The sequence below is a fragment of the Jaculus jaculus genome, chromosome 2 (genome assembly GCF_020740685.1).
Source record: "Jaculus jaculus isolate mJacJac1 chromosome 2, mJacJac1.mat.Y.cur, whole genome shotgun sequence".
Taxonomy (NCBI): domain Eukaryota; kingdom Metazoa; phylum Chordata; class Mammalia; order Rodentia; family Dipodidae; genus Jaculus; species Jaculus jaculus.
Window position 1 is genome coordinate 45,636,974 of NC_059103.1, and position 20,565 is coordinate 45,657,538.

Below are 20,565 nucleotides of genomic sequence, written 5' to 3' on the forward strand. Positions count from 1 at the left end.
GGTTTCTCTGATCAAAAGCTCATTGTGGATGGTAGGCCCAAGCTGGAAGTGGGGGGTACAGGTCAGTGTCCACTATTAAATTGATAAAAAAGATAACTAATATACAAGAGTTAGAGAGGAGAGAGATAGAGGGGAGAGGGGGAGAGGGAGGGAGGGAAGATGTAGGAGATTTACGTCAGTCTTGATCCTACCCTCTCCAGTGTCTTGTGGTTCAGGTGTTTCCTGTAAGGGTCTAGTGAAGGTTCAGCCATTTGGTCTGTCTTTTAGGAAGTAGAATTTTATGGTACCATTGCCGTTTGGGTCCGGATTACTGTTTTCCACCCTTTGATTCCCTCCCCGCCCTCCCATCCATCTTATTGTCTAGTCCATGAGGTGCTTGCTGGGTATGTAAGGCATCTTGGGCAGATTCAGGTTAGGTGTTGCAGATGAGTGAGACTATGTGTCGATTTTTTTCTGTGATTGGGTAAGTTCGCTGAGAATGATCTGTTCCAGGTTCAACCATTTTTTCCTCAAATTTCTTTATGTTGTTTTTTCTTACTGCTGTATAGAATTCCATTGTGTAGATATACCACATCTTTGTTATCCATTCTTCTAATGATGGACATCTGGGTTGATTCCAGCTTTTAGCTATTACGAATTGAGCTGCTACAAACATGGTTGAGCAAATCTCTCTGGCTTTTGGTTTGAAGGTTTTAGGGTACATGGTATAACTGGGTCTGTTGGTATTTCTATAGTCAGCTTTTTCAGGAGTCTCCATATTGCTTTCCAAAGTGGTTGTACCATCCTGCATTCCCACCAACAGTGAATGAGTGTCCCTGCTTCTCCACATCCTCGCCAGCATTTATTTTCATTTGACCTTTTGATGTTGGCTATCCTTATTGGGGTAAGGTGGAATCTCATAGTTGTTTTAATTTGCATTTCTTTGATGATTAGGGATGATGAACATTTTCTTAGGTGTGTGTTTGCCATTTGTATCAATAGAGACATTTTTATTCCTGAGGTCAGAGTTCTTTAGTGACCAAGCAGAAACACATCCCAGGTCTTTTGATTATTGGAATGCACCACCTGCCAAAGCAAAGTAAGTTTTAAAATATCAAGCTGAATAATAAGAGAGTATGTGTTGCTTCTGCTTTAAGATTTTAACATTTCTCATTTGTTTCTTCCCAGTTTTACCATATGCGATTGTGAATAACAATTTGGATCATTTCCTTTTAATTTAGCCCTCGCAATTAAAAGCTTTCATGAAAAGAAAATGCATTGCCACGATTTTATAACAACTAAAATCCGAACACTGGCATTTCCTACAACACTACCAATGGAAAGGCATGTCCTTCCTACACAGGATTCCCTCCATTCTCTCAAACACTCTCACACCCAACTATTATCTCATCTGACTTTTAAAGACCTTATGATGACCTTGGCCCAATCCTTCAGCTCTTCACACTCCTTTGTCTCAATTTCTGTCTCATGCCAGACAGATGTTTTTAAGTGGAAGCTGATTTTCAGGTCTTGCTTTTTCTCTATGGTGTACTTAATATAGGATGCCAGGTTGTTTTGTGTTCATACCCTCAGTGCATGTATTTGACAGTAGAAGCAGACAAGAAAGATAATGAAAAAAACTATTGATCTAGATGTAGAGGCCAGGCACACACCTATAATCCTAGCCTTTGGGAAGCTCAGACAGAAATATGTGAGTTTGAGGGTAGTTTGGGCTATGCAGTCAGATTTGAAGAGAAGTTTGAGGAAGGATTTCGAGTAGCCCTACTTCCTTTCCCTCAAGGGAGGGAAAAAAAAATGATTTCTTGGCTGTGAAGCTCAAATTCTGCTTGGCTATTGGAAGGGGGTGAGGAGAATTTGAATAGCAAAATTGAGCTGCAGAAATATTAGAAAATTTGTATTGCTTCCATCTATCTACTTGGTGAAAGAAATTCATACCAGCCACATGTGTGGCTAGATACAAGTTTCCTGAAAATCTTAGTCTGCACGTTGCTACCTGAATGAAAATCCCAAAGTGGGGACAATCCATTCCAGCTTTGTCCCTGTGTCAGAAGCTACAGAGAAGCAGTTAAGAACTCTCTTGGAAGTCATTGCTGATTTTGGAAATACTGAAGTCTAATGACTCCAAGTTAGAGAGAAGACTATGGAATGTATTAATATTTTCTGGGTTCAGCATAAGATATGAAGCAGAAGAGAAAGTGGTTGCTAGTGGAATGCTGTCCATCTCAAGCCACTTGAAGTTCAGTGCTCCATCCATCCCAAGAGTCGCTCCTGGAGCCCGCAGCTTCTTTCATTGGACCATTGCCGTTCCACTGAGGGTGTGGCAAATCTCAGATGCTGTGGTAAATGTCATAGTGTGCCAACTGATGGGTAGGGGACATGGAGAGCTGCTTATAGCATTTCCTACCTATCTTGTTGGCTTTGGGATGAGGGGTCTAAGCAGATGAGCGAAAGAAAAGTGACAAAGAAAAAAAAGTCTCATCCATGTTTGTGTGTTTAGACATAAAGTACAATATGTGGATTATGCTGGAAACAGGCTTATAAATACAAACTAAAATTTGAAACAGGAAACATTGGAAGAAAAAAACTGGAGGACTCTGTCCTTTAAGACCCTATCACCCTTTGCCCTATCACTCATTACTTCTAGTCCTATTCTGCCTAGAAGTGCTAGTTCATTGATCAAAGGAAAGCTATATAAATTCTCTCAGAGCAAGGTTAAGGCACTGGGTAGGTGGTCAGTAACTGTGGGTTAGTAAATAGCCTTTCTTTTCCTTTAAAAAGTATTATTTATTTATTTATTTAGAGAGAATGGGCACTCCAGGGCCTCTAGCCACTGCAAACTAACTCCAGATGGTACTTATGCATCTGGCTTATGTGAATACTTGGGAATTGAACCCAGTTCCTTAGGCTTTGCTGGCCACTGCCTTAACCACTAAGCAATCTCTTCAGTACTAGCCTTTCTAAATCTTTAATAGCACCCATAGTCCAGCCAAGGATTCATTCTTCAGCTGTCTGAAATCATGAAATATTTGAGAAGAGACCTGCTTCAACCCCAACCATATGCTCTTCTAAACATTTAGACTAAGGTAGGTCTCCAACATCCTGCAACCTCTTTTCATTCCCCTTAGCAGAGGATAGCAGTCCTATGAATCTTGGTAAACATCCTCTAAACAGCATCTCAAACTCAAATCTTGACCAAAATGTGTTTTCCAACATCAGAGAAAAGACATAATGGAGTAGAATTTTCTCAATGATTCTGTATCTACTTGGTGTTAGAAAAGACCCCCAAATATTATTAAACTGCTTAGTGATGTGAACCAGATGGAAAATAAAACAAAAGAATTCACAACTCACATTAGACTGAATTGAATGTCTTTAATTTCACACAATGAATAACATATGAATAGGATCCACTTTTTTTTTTAATAGTTAAGTGCTCTATACTGTGCTAACCTGATCTGGTAGCGAAAAAAACTGAGCTTTCTTTTAGAAAAAAATGTTTAAAATCCAACATCTAAGACCATGGAGGAGCATGACAGTAAAGCATGCCAGATGTAGCTACGCCTCAAATGACATCAAGTCCGTGTTCATTTTAAATGTACAAAAATGCTTTATGAATAAAAACTGTTACAAAAAGAACATTTCAAACAATGTACAATTTTTCTTGCCTCTATATTCAATAAAATACAAATACATTTTTGTTCTAAAATATGTTTACATACAATCAAATAGAACATGCAAATTACACTTTAAAAAAGGCTTTTAAAAACCACTTATGAATACAAACTAAAAATTAGCCAGCACGACTTGTAAGACAATCTTGTGCCCCATTTTTTTTCTTTTGAAATATATATGTACATATTTAACACATCATGTGCATTTATTATTATTTAAGAAATAGAATTTTTTTAAAAAAAGGAAGAAAAAGAAAGACACCAATCTACGGTGAAGCTGCCCTTCCAAGTTGGCCATTTGGCAGCTCTTCAATTTCCCCCCCTCTTAGTGTTTATTATACCTGGGCAAGTGGGCAATAGATATCCAGGAAGTTTTTTCCTTGGTTGATATGTGCTTCTATGTCTGTTCCCAAGTTGACTGAATTCAACAGGGAAAGCAGGCTCCTTAGTGGGGTGAACTCTCCAAGAAACACGAGGCAGAGGGAGCCTTGTATTGTGGAAAGAAACTTTAAGAATCACCAAGAAAATGCTACAGTATATTACAGTTTGAGTTTCTAGGCACTGTGATGACATTATCTGTAAGCTCTGGCATTTGGACCACTGTGATATGATAGGATAGCATTAAGAAAAAAAGTCTATATCTACTTTTACATAATGAGTAGGACTCCAACGTTACACTTAAATGGCTTTTGAGGCATTTGGGCTCCTGTCACCCCCCTCTCCAACGTTACAGTTGGCATTTAAAGGCTTTGGAAATATCTGTATAAACTTTAGACAGTTCCCAGGCAAATCTTCCTATGATAGGGAGAAAAGATACTCTGCAAGCTCATTATCCAAATGAATATTATAGAGTAATAAGCTAGGAGTGGGATTTTCTACTTAAGTCCTACAACCAAATCCTTTCTGATTGGCTTGGAATAAATCACCTTATACTATAATTCTGCCACCACTTGCTTATACTTATAGACCTAGCAATATGCAGAACAGGAATTCTGATTGCCATTGAACATGGCCTCCACTGCAGACAGCAGCCAGGTTAACATGCTAAGCTTCTGCCAGCCCTTAGTCACCTTCCCTGAGCTGTCAGTGACTGCTGAGTTCTGGTCCTGCCAAGTCACAGAGCAACTCTACAGGAGCTTTCCTCCTCCTCTGACCATTCTTCCTTGGCTGGTAGCCACAGCTGAGTTATATGAGGAATTTAAACTTCTATTCCTTTTATTGGAGATGAGGACTGAAAACTAAAGGACCCTCTACTCACTAAATAGAGTGGATTAAATGTCCCTCAGTACCTTCAAGGAGCTTTTATTTCTAGATTTCACCTTCCACTCTCCTTATCCTCTAACTAAGTGGGGCCATACTTGCTTGCTGAAAGAGAGTATTTAGAAAAAAAAATGAAAGAAAAAAAATGAAAATGGAGGAACTAATAAAAAATATTATTTTTTAGGCTCTAAATGGTGTCTCATGTATCTCAAAAGACCCCTCTCAAAATAAAAATGCAGTGCCAGAAGGCAGTGTTGAATGCTTAAATAGGTCCAGACTCAGAGAGTCAAGATCTAGGTTCTCTTCCTGGCTCTATAACAAATTAGATATGAAAACTCAGTTGGCCCCATTAGAGGTCTGGACAGAAAAGGAGAGGCTAGTGAAAGGGTCAGTTCGCGAATATGGAAATAATTGTGCCACTGAAATGAGTTGGATTCATGAAAGGCAGAAGAAAAAAACTATGACTTTGAAGAAGTCACTGGGTGGTGGAGAGTCACTGTGGACTTTCTTTCACCTTCAAGCTGCTGTTTAGGATGACTTGGCTTTGGTCCTTTAGTTTTCCACAACATTCTCAGGGTCTGCATGGGAAGGGTTTGTATCTAACTTTTATGTCAGCCATAGACCCAAATTCAAGTGTAGATTGAAACTCCATTGTATGTCTCCTGGAATATCGTTCAATACTTTGGAAATTCTAATGTATCCCCCAAGTTATTTGGAGTTTATCACTTATTATAGGTTAAAGCCAATTAAATATTGATTATTCCTTTAAGTGTACTAAGCATCATCTTGTCGCCTCAGGAAGATTTTGTCTGCTTACAGACTTGGCTTGGAGACAGCACACGATGGGAAGAACAAGGGACTAAAGAAAGAATGAAGAAACTGGTTTTAAAACTCCAAGCAGAAGAGAAACTTCTTTATGGCTTAATTGGAATGGAATGGTTGCTTTTTATAGCAATGACGGGCTGAAAGGGGCTAATTTTTAAGCCTTCCTCTCAGATGATTTTGGAACCACTCAGACATGGCTTGAGAATGACAGATTAAAAATGGCTGGTTTGGTTTTATTGTTCAAACTGTGTGAAATGCCAAAGGACAACCAGGGTCACAAAACTGAGTACAGTCCTTTAAATATACATATTGCTAGGATTAAATCAGACTGGCTGAGTAGCTCCAAATGACCTGAAGTCCATAGTGACAGTGCAGAACATGATGGCTCTGTGTAGGTAATTTCAAACAACTGTTGGTGACACAACCCGGCAGTGATATTTGCAAGTATATTGACTTGGGATTTTCAAACTTACTTCCGTAGACACCATCCACTTATTTGTTTATTTTCCCCCAAAGATCCATCTCTCTCCAAAGAAGAAAGACTTCTGAAATGATAGTACTATTTTTCCGGTGGTCCCAACTTCCTGTTAAAAAATGAACTTAGTTGGGAAGTTAACCAGATATACTAATTCCCATTAGAATCAGTTCTGTCTGTGTCTTTCTTTAATCTACCATTCCAGGTATCTGATGTCATGAGGGAGGTAAGAAAAGGAGTAAGGGAGGAAATTGGAAATACTTATTGGAAATTTCCATGTCTGAATATTTTTTAAAATCTAAAGCAATGGGATAACTTCATATTCATCTTGAGTCTTCTTAACATCTTTTTCATAGGCTGTGGAAATTGGATAATAGAGATGGAATATCTGTCCACACTAAACCAATGGCTAGAATACAACTTGAATGAGAAATGTACAGTTGAAATTGACCATTTAAAAGACGATTTGTCACACACAGTTTGCATCCATGCAGACTGATAGATTTATAATTACATTATGTACAACAATGTTTTACTGTATTATTAAGGCAACCACAATTTGGATACATTGTCCAAGGTGGCTTGGTACAATTGGAGTGGTGATACCCTTTGAATATTTTTTAAGAACACTTACTCCCGTTTGTTTTTAAGAAATAATTATCAAGAGACAATGAAGATCTATTGTCTTTTGTTTCTTTTTCTCAACAACCTATGATAGCTTTGTATGAAAAAAAAAAAATTAGGTACCAAGGTATTGTTAGATGCTTTTCTGCCCATTCAAGATTTTTGATTTTTGGTGGCTCATCAGTTATCCCACGTTCTGTGGGGAATTGAAACATTTTATCCTGCCTATTTTCTTGTGATATATCTTAAGTACAAAAATAACCTGTCTGGCACGTGGGTCAACATACCCCTTGGCTGCTTGGAGCAACTTGTGAAAAAGTTTCTATTAATACTACGTGTTTCCTTGAGACAGGACTCCAAGAGGGAACTTGTAAGGTTTACATTATTTAGATGTGTTGAAAGAAAGAAAGAAAAGGCAGCGAAGTAAGAAAAGGGCACACCAAAAAATAGACAAAGAAAGAGCGGGAAAAGACAATGCAAAAAAGCCAGTGTAGGAGACAGAGGAACACACGCTCGTGTAAGGTCGCCTCTAACTACCACGCCACCTTCTGATCACAATCTATCTGAGCCACTGTGGTTAACGGAAAGATTCAGGTCCCTTGAAGATGACGTAGATGCCTGCCCCAAAGCCTAGCAGAGATTGCAAACCAAAAATAAAAATTAAAAAAAATAATAAAAATAACGTTGAAGTGGGTAACAACCAAGCCAGCTTTTACATTGGCAGCTCTTCTCCCCCATTGGAATGTTTGCTTTATGGAGAGTGCTTTCCCATTCTTTTTTGTTTGTTGGTTTGTTTTGCCTGGCCAGCAAAGGAAATTGGAATCAAGGGTGCACCTTGGCTGTGGGAGGTCAGGTGGGCATCAGAGCACCAGCTCCCCTGCGCCTCCACGGTCTCCTGCTGCCTGGGAGGATCCCGCCACACTGAAATGCCACTGGGATGGGGACCGCTGGACGAACAGCACAGCTGGTTTTGGAGGTGTCCCCTGGCTCCCAATGGCACACCTAGCTCTGAACAGCGGAGCAGCCAAGTCCCCCACTCCCTCCCCGCCCCAACGCCCACCCCCCTGCGGTGGCAATGCCCCTGGCCCTGCCTTGCTGAACTCAGCACGCCACAGGCCCTTCCAGGTCCGGACTCCAGGTCCTCCCTAGGGAAGGACGTCGCTCTCGCTCGCCCGGGACTTCCTGGGCCTTTTGGCCTTCACCTCCTCCTCCGGGGGCAGGGGCTGCTGCGCCGGCGGCGGCGGCTGCTGCTGCGCGCTCTGCGCGGGAGGATGCGGAGGATGCTTCCTCTTGCCGCCCCGGGCCGCCTTGGGCAGAGGTGGGGGCGGCGGCGGCGGGGGCGGCGGGGGCAGTGGCGGGGGCGGCGGGGGCAGGGGCGGTGCCTCCCGGGCCATGTGGATGACCGCCTCGATGGTGGCCATCACCGCGTCCTGGCTGGCCGCCACTGGCTCCAGCACGAGCGGGCTCAGGCTGGGCTTCTGGCCTCTTTTGCTTGGCAAGTCGATGCATTTTTCCAGCACGGGCATTTGGTCTCTGGAGTCCTCGTCGAACTGGGTGGCCTGCTTCCTGGGCCGCCCTCTCCTCTTCTTAACGAAGTTGTTGCCTGTCTTTGATTGTCTCTGCAGCCTCTTGGCCTTCAGAATCTTGTTGACGTGGTCCAAATTCTTCTTGGTGGACAGGATCTTGGTGTAGTGGCACATCTTCCGCACTTCGCACTGGATGGCTTCGATCTCCCGCCGCTTGAATCGCTTCTTCAGGGAGGCGCTGGCTGCAGGAGGGAAGAGAGGAGAAGTTGACATCAAGCTGCCTGAACTTGGCTTTTCACCCAGAACTAGTGCTCCAGATGCCCATGCGCATCAAGCCTACGGATGTGACCGGGTATTTGCGTTGTCCTCTATGTGTTAAAATCGAAAGTCATAAGCATTGGCTAAGTATTTGTGATGTGCACACACCGTTGCTTACATTACTTCAGTCCTCAGTTATGTGAAATGCTGTTGTCTCTATTTTATTGTATGTTTCTCTGAGACAAGGTCTCATTTTACAGCTCAGGCTGCCCTTGAACTTGGGATCCTCCTGCCTCAGCCTCCCTGAGCATCAGAATTACAGAATTGCACTACTACTACACCCAAAATTGTTAAGACTTTCAAGGTGTGGGGGTTGGACTCACACCTCTCTTGGAGTCATAGGAATAATAGTAAAACTGCAATACAAAATTTCCCATTATTTTTCCTGCTCTTTAAGTTTTTACTTAACCTTTTGATATTGGACCCGATTCCATTTAGCATCAGCTAAATATTCTCTTTAGTTGACCTTGAATGAGTAAAGTACACAGAGCCCACATCGTTACCATTTGATCATGTGGATGCATTCCAGTGACAACTTACAAGAGGCCTTGTCCACATCTGGAAACTGTACCTGAACTGTTTTGTCCTCCTCCTTCTCCACCCACAAGGGAAGATTTTTCCTGGACTCTCTAGCTGGTTTGGCATGGTCTCTCAGTCTCTCCCCCCAACCCCCACACCCCCACTAGTGTTCTGGATTTGTCAAGTTGTCTGATGATGTCCAATTACCCAAGTTCTTCCTAACCTTCACCCTCAGGGCACCTCAAGGGCAATATCCGCAGCCAGGTGTTTCTGAATCTTTTATACTCCCCCTGCTGAACAGTTGTTTGCAAAGGTTTCTTTTCATGTGCTGGTGGCCAGATGCGCCTCTATTTTATGAGCCCTGCTTCTCAGGAAGTCCTGTACTGAGCCACTAAATGGCCTTCAGAGCTGCATCGTTTTGAAGTTCAGACACCGTAAAGTGTGAATGGCTTCAAGACGCAGCTGGCCTTTCACCCCTTAGATCATTCTTTTTCCTCTTATTGTCCCTGAACAGGCACACATATACACACCTGTGTGGGTGTGCAAATACGTATACTACACGCATAGAGGCACGTGGTTCCTTCCTCACCTGACCATTTGCCCTGGTCATTTGCAAATTTGACATCACTCCTTACTGGATTCTTTGCTGCTGGGCTTTGCCCTAAATATACAACTGCAAACAAGCCTACTTAAAATGTGACATTCTAAAGGGAACATATTTCATTTCACTGTTGCTGTGTTGTGCCTTCACAAATTGTATTCCCCTATTAATAGAACAAATATCTTAAGGTAAAGAAAGGAAAAAAAATGATTAATATCTAGCTACCACTCTCACTTATTCCTGGGTACTCCCACTTCATTCTTTCCCCTGTCACCCCACTTCTCCCTCACACTGTGGCTGTCACAGACCTCCAGGAGGGTTTTATTTGAAGTTATTTATGCTACTAGCTACATGGAGTGGGAAGCGTTGATCTCCACAAGCCGGGTCAAACTGCCACTGCTTTTGGTCAAGGGTCAGCCAGACTCACTGAGCAATGAATCACTACTGAGAAATCTTTAAAATAAGTTATAAAGATCAAAATAGAACAAAGCCAGAGCGCGCTTCAGAAGATAAAAATAAAACTTTTGTAGTTAGTCTGGCAAAAAGAAAAGGTTGCTCAATTATCAGTGCTCAGATTCAGGAACTGATTCTTGCCTGGCTTTTGGAACTGAGCCTAGCGTGGTGCCTGCTGAATGGACAGAGATTAAAAGTTGACTAAGCACTGACAAATCACATTCATCATTGCTGCCTTCCAGTCATGTCCCATAAGAGAATTTTAGCCTGGAGCTCTCAGGCAACTGTGGCATAGATAGTAACATTAAGAATTAGCAGGGCTCCCTGTCAGAGACAAGCAGTTGATTTTGTCCACGCAGCTCCCAAATAAATGAAAACTAGTCAGCGATATACTAGGAAATACAAAATTCATTTGTAGCTTATCTTCTCTTTTACATCACTTGCCAAAGAAGAACATGCTATGTGAAAAGTTAGTAATTTTGCAGATATAGAATAAATGATGGTTTAATGCAAATATGAAGTTATTTTGGTTTGCTAGTAGTATTTAACTGAGTAAGTTCTGTATGAAATTCTCCCATTAGCTGGAAATTGTTCTTATTTTTTGTGAATTGCTAAAAATAAACATGTAAGTCCCCAAAGCAAAATTAAGAAGACAAAAAACTTATGTCTCTTATTCATTTTCTACATGCTGAATAAATTTTAGGAAGTCCTTTTATTAAAAATGGTTATGAGATAAAAATTTATGAAACTGCAAGCCCATTAAATACTGTGAAATAAAACTAGCCAACTTCTTTGTGTCCACCATTCATACTTAATTAAAGTTAGCATTTTATCCCATTTTGCTTTATTTTCTTATTAACTAATAACTTTTGAGATGGGATTTTTCTATGTAGCAGGAATCCAATTTGTGATCATCCTGCCTCAGCTTCATGAGGGCTGTGAATACTGCTATGTGATATCATGCCTGTGGTTTATCTCCTTTAAAGAAAAGAAACACTACAGATTCACTGGAGTCTTGGATCCATTTTATATTCCATTCCCATCCCTTTACATGCTAGTAATTTTATATCTATTGCATTAATATAGATTATAGCTGGTATAATTTGAGTCTGGGACTATCTAAGATTGGTAATGATGTAAGGAACTTGTACCCCTTGTAAGTTTTTGGCAGGAGTATAAATGGGCACCATCACTTTGGATGGATAGTAGCAAGGCAATAACTGCTAGAGCTGAATATGTACACGCCCAGAGTCCTAACAGTTCTATTTCAAGATTGCCTCCTTTTCACAACTGAAATAGGAGGCAAATGATTCATGGTTTCCTTCAAGCTCAGTGAATGAATGTTACAGAAGAACAAAGACAATATACATGTTAATTTAAAGGTAGTAGAATCAACATTGATATAGTCTAGTAATAGAATGTGATACATTTCTTAAAATGTGACATTCTATCATCAGTATGGTTCAGCCTAAAGAGGTGTTGAATGAAAACAAATTTTGAAAGTCTGTAAGTAAACCATTCATGTAAATTTAAAAACACTGTTCCCGGGGATTTTTGTTCAATATTCAATTGAGGAGGTTTTAAGTGACCACTGTGAAAGAACTGAACTATGAGCCAAAGACTTGTTAAAAGAAGGCTGGAGAAATGGCACATCAGTTAAGATACTTGTCTGCAATGCCTAACTACCTGGGTTGAATTCCTGAGTACTCACATAAAGCCAGATGCTAGAGGCCCTGGCAGATCCATTCTCTCTCTTTCACTCTCTCTCTCTCTTCTTTTTCTTTTCTCCTTGCAAATAAATTAAAAAAAAAAAAGACTTGGTGAAAGAGATTTCAATATTAATTTTCTTCCAAAGCTACCTCATAGAAATTTATGAAGTGAACCTGTCCAAGAGAATTTTTCAGAATGTTGGAAGTCTTTATCTACACTGTCCCACTACCACTAAGTGACATGTGACTACTGAATATTCAAAGAGAAGCTAGTGTCCTGAGAAACGGAGTATTTAATTGAATTTTAACAGTCATACATTTCCAGTGATAACTTTTTGGGCAGCATAGCTCTTGATTTAACTACCTTGAAATACAGAGGGCAGAGGGCACTCAAGGATTCATTCAATAAAATGGACATTGTTGGAAATGAAACTATAAATTATGAAGAGACATAAACTTAAACAAACTGGTGAAAAGACCATGAATGACTTCCAAATTGAACATTTTGCTTTGACATTTGTTGATTCTATTAATTTTGTTAAATTGTTTTTAGATGACATCATTGACATTTTTTATTTTTCAGTATCTATTATGTAGAAGTTCATATTAAAATACTATGTGTAAAGAAATAGGACACTTCTGAAATTTGTTCCAAAATATGGAGAGAGAAGGCTGGAGTGATGGCTCAGTTGGTAAAAAGTTCACTGTCAAGCATGAGTACCTGAGTTTGGTTCTCCAGCACCCGTATGGAAGGTAACTATAGTGGTGCGCACCTGTAATTCCAATGCTGGGGAGAGGGAGACAAGAGGATCCCTAGGGGCTGATGGACAGCTAGACTAGCCCAGCTTGCCGACTTCTGGTTCAGTGAGAGGTCCTACCTTAAAAGATCAGGTGAGGGGTATTTAAAGAACACACCCTATGTCGATGTCTGGCATGTGCATCCATATCGGCACGCATGTACCCACACATATACAGACACACAGATACACACCCTGTCTTTATAGATATAATAATATACAGTAAGAGAGGGAGAGGGTGGAAGTATTAATCAAACATGATTGGCCAAGAGTTCGTTTTGTTGATTCTCAGTCATGGGTTCATAAGACTTATTAATGCTATTTTTTGTATATGCTTAACATTTTTCACTATACTAGGTTAAAAATTATGGTGCTGGGAAGATGGCTCAGTGGTTAAAGGCAAATGATTACAAACCCTGATGGCCTGGGTTTGATTTCCCGTTACCCACATATTGCCAGATGCACAAAGTGGTACATGAATCTGGAGTTTGTCTGCAATGGCAGGAGGTCCTTGCATGCCCATTTTCTTTCTTTCTTTTTTTAAAATTTATTTTATTTATTTTAAAGAAAGACAGAGAGAGAGAGAGAGAGAGAGAGAGAGAGAGAGCGCAGGAGGGTGGGCAGGGGGAATAAGCACACAAGGGCCTTCAGCCACTGCAAAGGAACTCCATAAGCATGTGTGACTTTGTATGATCTGGGTCTCGGGAATTGAACTGGGTCCTTTTGCTTTGAAGGCAAGTGCCTTAACTGTTAAGCTATCCCTCCAGCCCTACATGCCCCTTTTTATTCTCTTTCTCTTCTGCTCTCTCCCCTTACAAACCAATCAATAAAAACACATGTAAAAATAAATACATAAATAAATAAATAATTTATGGCTTAAATGTTTTTCTTGGCATCTTAGGACTGGAGGGAGCTCTGGTTTTCATCTTCTTGGAGTTCTATTTCATCTACATAATTTTGAAAGAGTGAGAGATGTTCTCATTTCTCTCGAAAGTGCACACTGTTTGTTGTTTTCCTCGTTTGGTGGTATGAGAAGATGAATGAGTTCCCTATGTTCTATCCTCTCATCAATGATGTAAACATATGTCACAAGCTAGCCTCCACCAATGTCACTAGGTATTACATACAACTTAGTATTTCTCTTCTTTTGTAAATTATGATATTTGGGGTTTTCCACATGTGCTGAACATCTGAATTTTATTTTGTTCTCATGCTTGTTACTCAACCCTTCAGTTCATTGTCCCTGTGGGTGAACGAGAGAGTGAGGCACAGTTAAAGTGACCTTGCAAAGGAGACCTGGAAACTAAAGTGACCCAGGATGAGCCACTTTGCCTCTGTGGGTCTCTTCATTTCTCACATGGTCCAATAAACTAGATGTTTTTGAATATCCCTCTGGATTTAATGATTATTACAATTCTTTTCTACATTCATTATTAATTATCTTCCCTAAATGTAGGGTAGCTGTCTAAAATATTATTTTTCATCTAATATATTTGAAATCCTAGTGTAAAGAGAGGAGGACTTTGGACTTGGCAGGGTTTGATACAAATCTTTCTTCTTATTACTTATAATTTCACTGTCTCTATAAATGTTTACAGATTTTTCTCTCTTCAAATTGTCTCATTATAGGACAGTAATTTCTGGGCTCTTGCTGCAAGATTGATTCCATATTTTCCCTCTTTCCTGTAATTGTCCTATATCTTGCCTGCTCTTTGTTACACATAAAGAATCATTATGTGTGGTCAAGCAAAACACAAATTCATTTCTTTATAACTCTACAATACAAATAATTTTCTAGACTCTGAGAATTGCCATGGAAGTGGCTAAGTCGATTCTGGTTCAGATCTAGATTTTTTTTTTCCACTCCCAACAAAAGACTGACTCATCAGCATCCACTGACTTTCTCTTATCTTGTGTGATAATCAAAGAATAGGCTCAGCAGTGCATTTTGTACAGACCTACAGATGTAGTGTAGAGACTGGGAGTGAAACCAATGGCTAACTAACAGGCTTACTTATGGAGAAGAAATGAATATTAACGTTCAGAGAATTTGCTGATATGCAACACACTCTAGGTTTTATAAGACAGATTCAGGTGTGTGGAGATGTATATGGAAGCAGATTTATTTCTAACCTCCTTAAACGATTTATTTTTTCTGTTTAAATATCCTTAAGGGGAGATTAGGGAGATCTTGGGAAAGAATGAACTGCTTGGAGTTGAGCTGTCTTCTGGAGGGGAGAGAGCTGGAACTCCACCTGCTTCAGTTATAGCAGAGAGCTACAGTGAGAGTTGATTTCCAAGTTAATGCATGTTAGAAAGCGCTCTGCAGGCAATGTAGCATTCTTTCCTGAGCTCCCCGCATATGTGCATTCACATAGCAGTGCATGCTCTGGTAGATGCTGTATGGTCAGCAAATGCAAGCTCAGGAGAGTTCAATTGTCTGATGATTTTCAGTGTCAATGTTGCCTTTGTGTGCTTTGTGCTTGAATTTGAATTAGTAATTTTTTAAATCCTTCTAATGGTACTTTATATATTTAAATGGGAAGTATGGGGCAACTTGTCTTGGCATGTGAACTTTCTGCTTCCATCTTGTGAATTTAACCTTCTTCAGATATGGACTTAAAAGCTCTTGAAAAGGATGACAAGCCACCTCTGCTGTCAAGCCTCTATAAGGTTAAGGGGCTGTTGGCCATCAATATGTGTACCACAGTAATGTCCCTATGTTTAAGGCAGTGATTTTGAATTAATAGGTAGCAGGTATAGGGAGTTAGTCATGAGAGGGAAATGTTTCCATTTTTTTTTAATTAGTTATTTATTTGACAGAGAGGGAGAGAAAGAGGAAAAGGTAGAAATATAGACAAAATGGGCACACAAGGGCTTCCAGCACTGCAACCAAACTCCAGACACATGTGCCACCTTGTGCATTTGGCTTATGTGGGTCCTGGAGAATTAAATCTAGGTTCTTAGGCTCTGCAGGCGAGCGCCTTAACCACTAAGCCATCTCTCCAGTCTTCCATTGTGTTTCTTAAAGTAGCCTTGTTCTCTGGTGTTTCTTTGGAAGTGTGGGCCGCTAAGCACAGTGACTACTGGACTATCAAAATAGTCCCTTTGGGGCTTCACTGTGAAAGAGTGTCCTATCTTAGCTGCACTAGCGTGGGTACTATGGTCTTGGTTCTGTACCCATCTCACATTTTTCCTGCAACAAGGCAGGAGGTGAAGCAGGCAGTATGCTTGATAGAGAGGTGAAGCAGAGGATGTGTGGTGTGACCTTGATCCCGTTTATTCGATGTGGGGGAAGACACCAAATAGCCAGTACCATCGAGGACGTGCCTGGATCTTCCCGCAAGTATTAGTGTTGGCAGGAAGACCTTGTGCTCATCTGCCTCTGACATCCCACCTGCTGCCCAACTACTCTCTGATTCTCTAGCCTCCAGCTGGGCTGGACCTTCCTCCAAGAAGAAGCAAGTTTATTTACTTGATGGTAAAAAGATCACAGCCATATACTGTATTCACATAACCTATATTTTGTCTAAAAATAATAATGAAATCAAATGTTCCAATGTTTTATGTATGGGCCCCTATAAAAAGTGACTGAATATGACTATGTGTATATTTATATTATCTATATATCTATAGTTATATATATAAAACACGCAGTTTCCTTCTTGGCCTACAATGAGGTGACATGTTACTTAAACTTGGACCTAAGGTTTCTAAAAGAGAAAGTGAGGACATAAGCATTCAGGGGGTCAAAAGCCATTATCTTTGTGATATTGTCAATATCCTATATTCTAAATGCCACATGTCTATATGCTGAAAGTACCCCATCTTGTCTAAATACTACAGCAACACAACTCACACAGTTTTTAGAATCACAAAATTTTTACACATAAAAATAAAATTAAAATGCTTTGTATTGAGAAAAGACTACCCAAGAAATGTTTTATATGTTACAACCTTCTTATCTCATAGCACACTGTATAAAATCACTGCCTTCTACATAGATGAATTTTGCAGCAATCTTGTGTAAAAAGACAAGGGTTCAAAAAGTTTACACTGTTTTTTAAATAATTTATTCTTTATTTATATTTGAAAGAGAAAGAGAGAGAGGGAGAGAGAGAGATGCAGAGAGAGAGAGAGAAAGAGAGAGAGAGCGCACCAGGGCCTTCAGCCATTGCAAACAAACTCAAGATGCATGCACCATCTTGTTCATCTTGTTTACATAGATCCTGGGGGAATTGAACCTAGGTCCTTTAGCTTTGCAGGCTAGTGCATTAACTGCTAAGCCATTCCTTTAGCCCAGTTTACTGTTTTTATTTTGTCCATAGGTTGTCATTAGTGCCCCAAAGCAAGACACTCAATGTTCTTCCAGGATAATGTAAGCCAGAAAATAATTGCTTTATTAAGGCAAAGGAGCATTTTTGGTAAGTGATTAAAAATGTTTCACTGTTTGGAAATTCTCTTGCTGAAAATAATATATTAAAATCCATTAAAAGCCCTTGAAAGTAAAAATTTAGCATTTCTAATTTCTAAATAAAGACATTCAGAGATTTAGATTCATTAAAATTATAGCACTGGCGCCTGGAGAGATGGCTAAGAGATGGCTGGAGAGAGTGGTTAAGATGCTTACCTGCAAAGCTTAGCAACCTGTGTTTGATTCCCCAGTACCCATGGAAACTAGATGGACAAAGGGGCACATGTGTGGAGAATTCATTTGCACTGGCTAGAAGCCCTGGCATGTTCTTGTTCTCTCCTCTCTCTGCTTGAAAATAGATTAAACTATATATTTTTAAATGTATAGCATTGCTCTGGGAAGGTAGTTCAGTGGTTAAAGGTGCTTACTTGCAAAGCCTGCCAGCATGGGTTCAATTCTGAAGCCACCCACATAAACTGGATGCAACCAGTGATGCAGTAATAGAGGCCCTGGCGTGCCCCTTGCCACACACATACTCACAGCCCCATGCAAATAAATTTTAAAAAATTAAATGTATAGTATCTTCTAATTTGATGGACCACCCAAACATTAGTGAGGAAAATGGTAGCCATGTTTCAAACCAAATGTTTAATTAACGATGAGATTGTAAATAATTATGATTTAAGCTCAGAAAGTAATTCCTTTTTTTTTTCTTTTGGTTCTATATTCTTATGAAATGTCATTTAATCCTGTATGTACTATGAGAAATATTGAAGCAATTTAGATTCAGGCCTTTCCCATTATTTCATCGCAAGGGTTAATACACTGAAAAAACTAAAAATATGCAAACTCAGTTTGCTCTGCCTAAAATTTTGTTAAATGGTAAAATTGGCATTAAGTACAGAAAATTTTGCTTCATCACCGTCATAAATTAAATGAAAATTAAAAAAAGATTTTAAGAATTGGAAATGATATCTCATCCTTTTAAAGTCTATTTTTAAAAGTGCCCATATTGTCAGTAATTTAAATGAGATGACAATTCAAATCTATGTTACAGATATCACTATAAAATCAAAAACCTTGGACCACATTACCCTAATATTTTCCTGTCTTTAAAATACTGCAATTTATTCACTCAGCATTAATCACAGATGATCTTAACTTTCTCTGAGCTCATAGCTCAGAAATACCAAAACATTTTTTAATATTTATTTATTTGAGAGAGAGAAAAATTGTGTGTGTGTGTGGGGGGGGATGAATGCGGCCATGCCAGGGCCTCTTACCACTGCAAATGAACTCCAGACACATGTGCCACCTTGTACGTCTGGCTTTACGTGGTCCTGGGGAATTGGACCTGGTCCTTTTGGCTTTGTAGGCAAGTGTCTTAACTGCTAAACTTCCTCTCCAGCCCCCAAACTTTTTGAGAATAGGTAGGCATGTGTTGTTCTTAAAACTATATATGTCTGGGGTTCATCTGCAGTGGCTAGAGGCCCTGGTACATGCATTCTCTCTCTTCCCTCTCTGTCATAAATAAATATATTAAAAAATAAATACTCTAAGAAGCCCAGCACTAGGGCTGGGGATGTAGCTCAGTGGTAGACCATTTGCCTAGCATATGTTAGGCCCTACACTCAATTTCTAGAACTGAAATCAATAACGAAAAATGCCTTGGAGTAGATAACAGGGATACTGGCTAGAAATAAGAGTTAATGCCAGAAAGTTTGAAGTACATCTGTTAAGTCTCATAGTGTGCCAGTTGTAGGCACTCTCAAAGGGCTCTTCTTATTCCTTTTTTTCCTCTTGCACCTGGTATAGATTTATGTTTATCCATAAATATCATTCCTTATATTATACTATAATTATTATATGTACATATTCTTACCTGATTGTGGGATATTTCCTTTCTCTCTTTTGACTTAATACAAAATATATGGAAGAACAAAGAATCATGTAACAATATAATCTTATGTAAAGCTTTCTACTGTTTAATTATATATGCTCATGACCTGTAGAAATGGCTCAGCTGTTAAGGAGCTTGCCTGCAAAGCCTAATGACCTGGGTTTGACTCCCCAGTACCCTTGTAAAGCCAGATGCAGTAAGTGGAACATTCATCTAGAGTTTGTTTGCAGTGGAGGAAGGCCTTTGCACATCCATTCTCATTAACATTCTCTATCTCTCCTTGCAAATAAATGAAACAAAATAAATATATATGCACAGGTGAAATAAATCTTTGTTGCTATTAGCATGCTATTAGTTGAAGCAGTGTATAAATTTTAGAAATTTATTTTAGAAATAAATTTTAGAAATCTATGGTTTGTCTTCTTTGTTTGTTTATATAATACCGCAGGCTTATTGTTGGCAATCTGATAGATAATATGTTGATTAGGACATTAGAAACTTGAGGGGCTACCCTTAACTTGTCATCCTTCTCCAGAAAATTCTCTAAATTTCTTGGAAGTATCCTTACAGCAGAGTCAATATGATGTGTCAATAGGCATCAGGTCTTCTCTGCTCTAAGCATGGCATCCTCAAGCACTTTAAAAATATATTAGTTTATTTACTTATTTATTTGAGAGAGAGAGAATGGGCATGCCAGGGCCTCCAGCTGCTGCAAATGGACTCCAGATGCATTCACCACCTTGTGTATCTGGCTAATGTGAGTACTGAGGAATCAAACCTGGGTCCTTTGGCCTTGCAGGCAAGTGTCTTAACCACTAAGCCACCTCTCCAGCCCACTCAAACTCTTTTTTTCCTGTGTTTCCTAGACGACATTCAATTTTGATAACTTTTCAATTACTCAGGTATGAAGTGTGTAGTATCAAAAATTGAGTTGAGTAATTTCTGTAGTCAGAAGACACCAGATTTATATTAATGAAGTCTACATTTTTAGTAAAACTGTGTATTTTCAGGGACATTCACATTATTGGCTCATATTAAATGGAGGCTTGATTAGTTTCCTTAAAAGTACTAGGTGCACTGCCACTCCTCTCTTTTGGCTTGCTTAATCTTCTTCTTTTTATTTTCAGATTATTACAAATTCCCATAGGGTTGAATACTGTCAAAGTTAGCTGCTCCTTAACATTGTCTAAGCATGATTCAGATAACTCAACTACTTGGATTTCGTTTAATTGGAGCAAGAAAAAAAAATGTCAATTTTCACAATAGCATATTTTATATTCTTCATAAAAACAATAAGCAATTATATCCATTGCTTTATATTTTCCCATTTTGTTGTGTCTGTCAGCTTTGCAGATGATGGATGAACCCCAGAAACAATAAGTTTTCATTGCCTACAGGTGTGTGCCTAGTTCTATTATTTTTGTAAATATCAGAGAGGATGTTATACCTGAGGTTAGACAGGGAGATAAGCCT

The 20,565-nt window shown here is 39.5% G+C and overlaps 1 protein-coding gene across 1 annotated transcript in view; it reads right to left on the reverse strand.

Moving 5' to 3' along the window:
* Window positions 1–7,925: 7,925 nt before the first annotated feature.
* Window positions 7,926–20,565, reverse strand: part of Setbp1 (SET binding protein 1) — a 404,432-nt gene continuing 391,792 nt past the window's right edge. Inside the window, exon 6 of the mRNA XM_004656502.2 lies at window positions 7,926–8,623. Coding sequence (XP_004656559.2) covers window positions 8,001–8,623 — 623 coding nt within the window. The 3' untranslated portion in view covers window positions 7,926–8,000. The remainder of the gene's footprint in view (window positions 8,624–20,565) is intronic.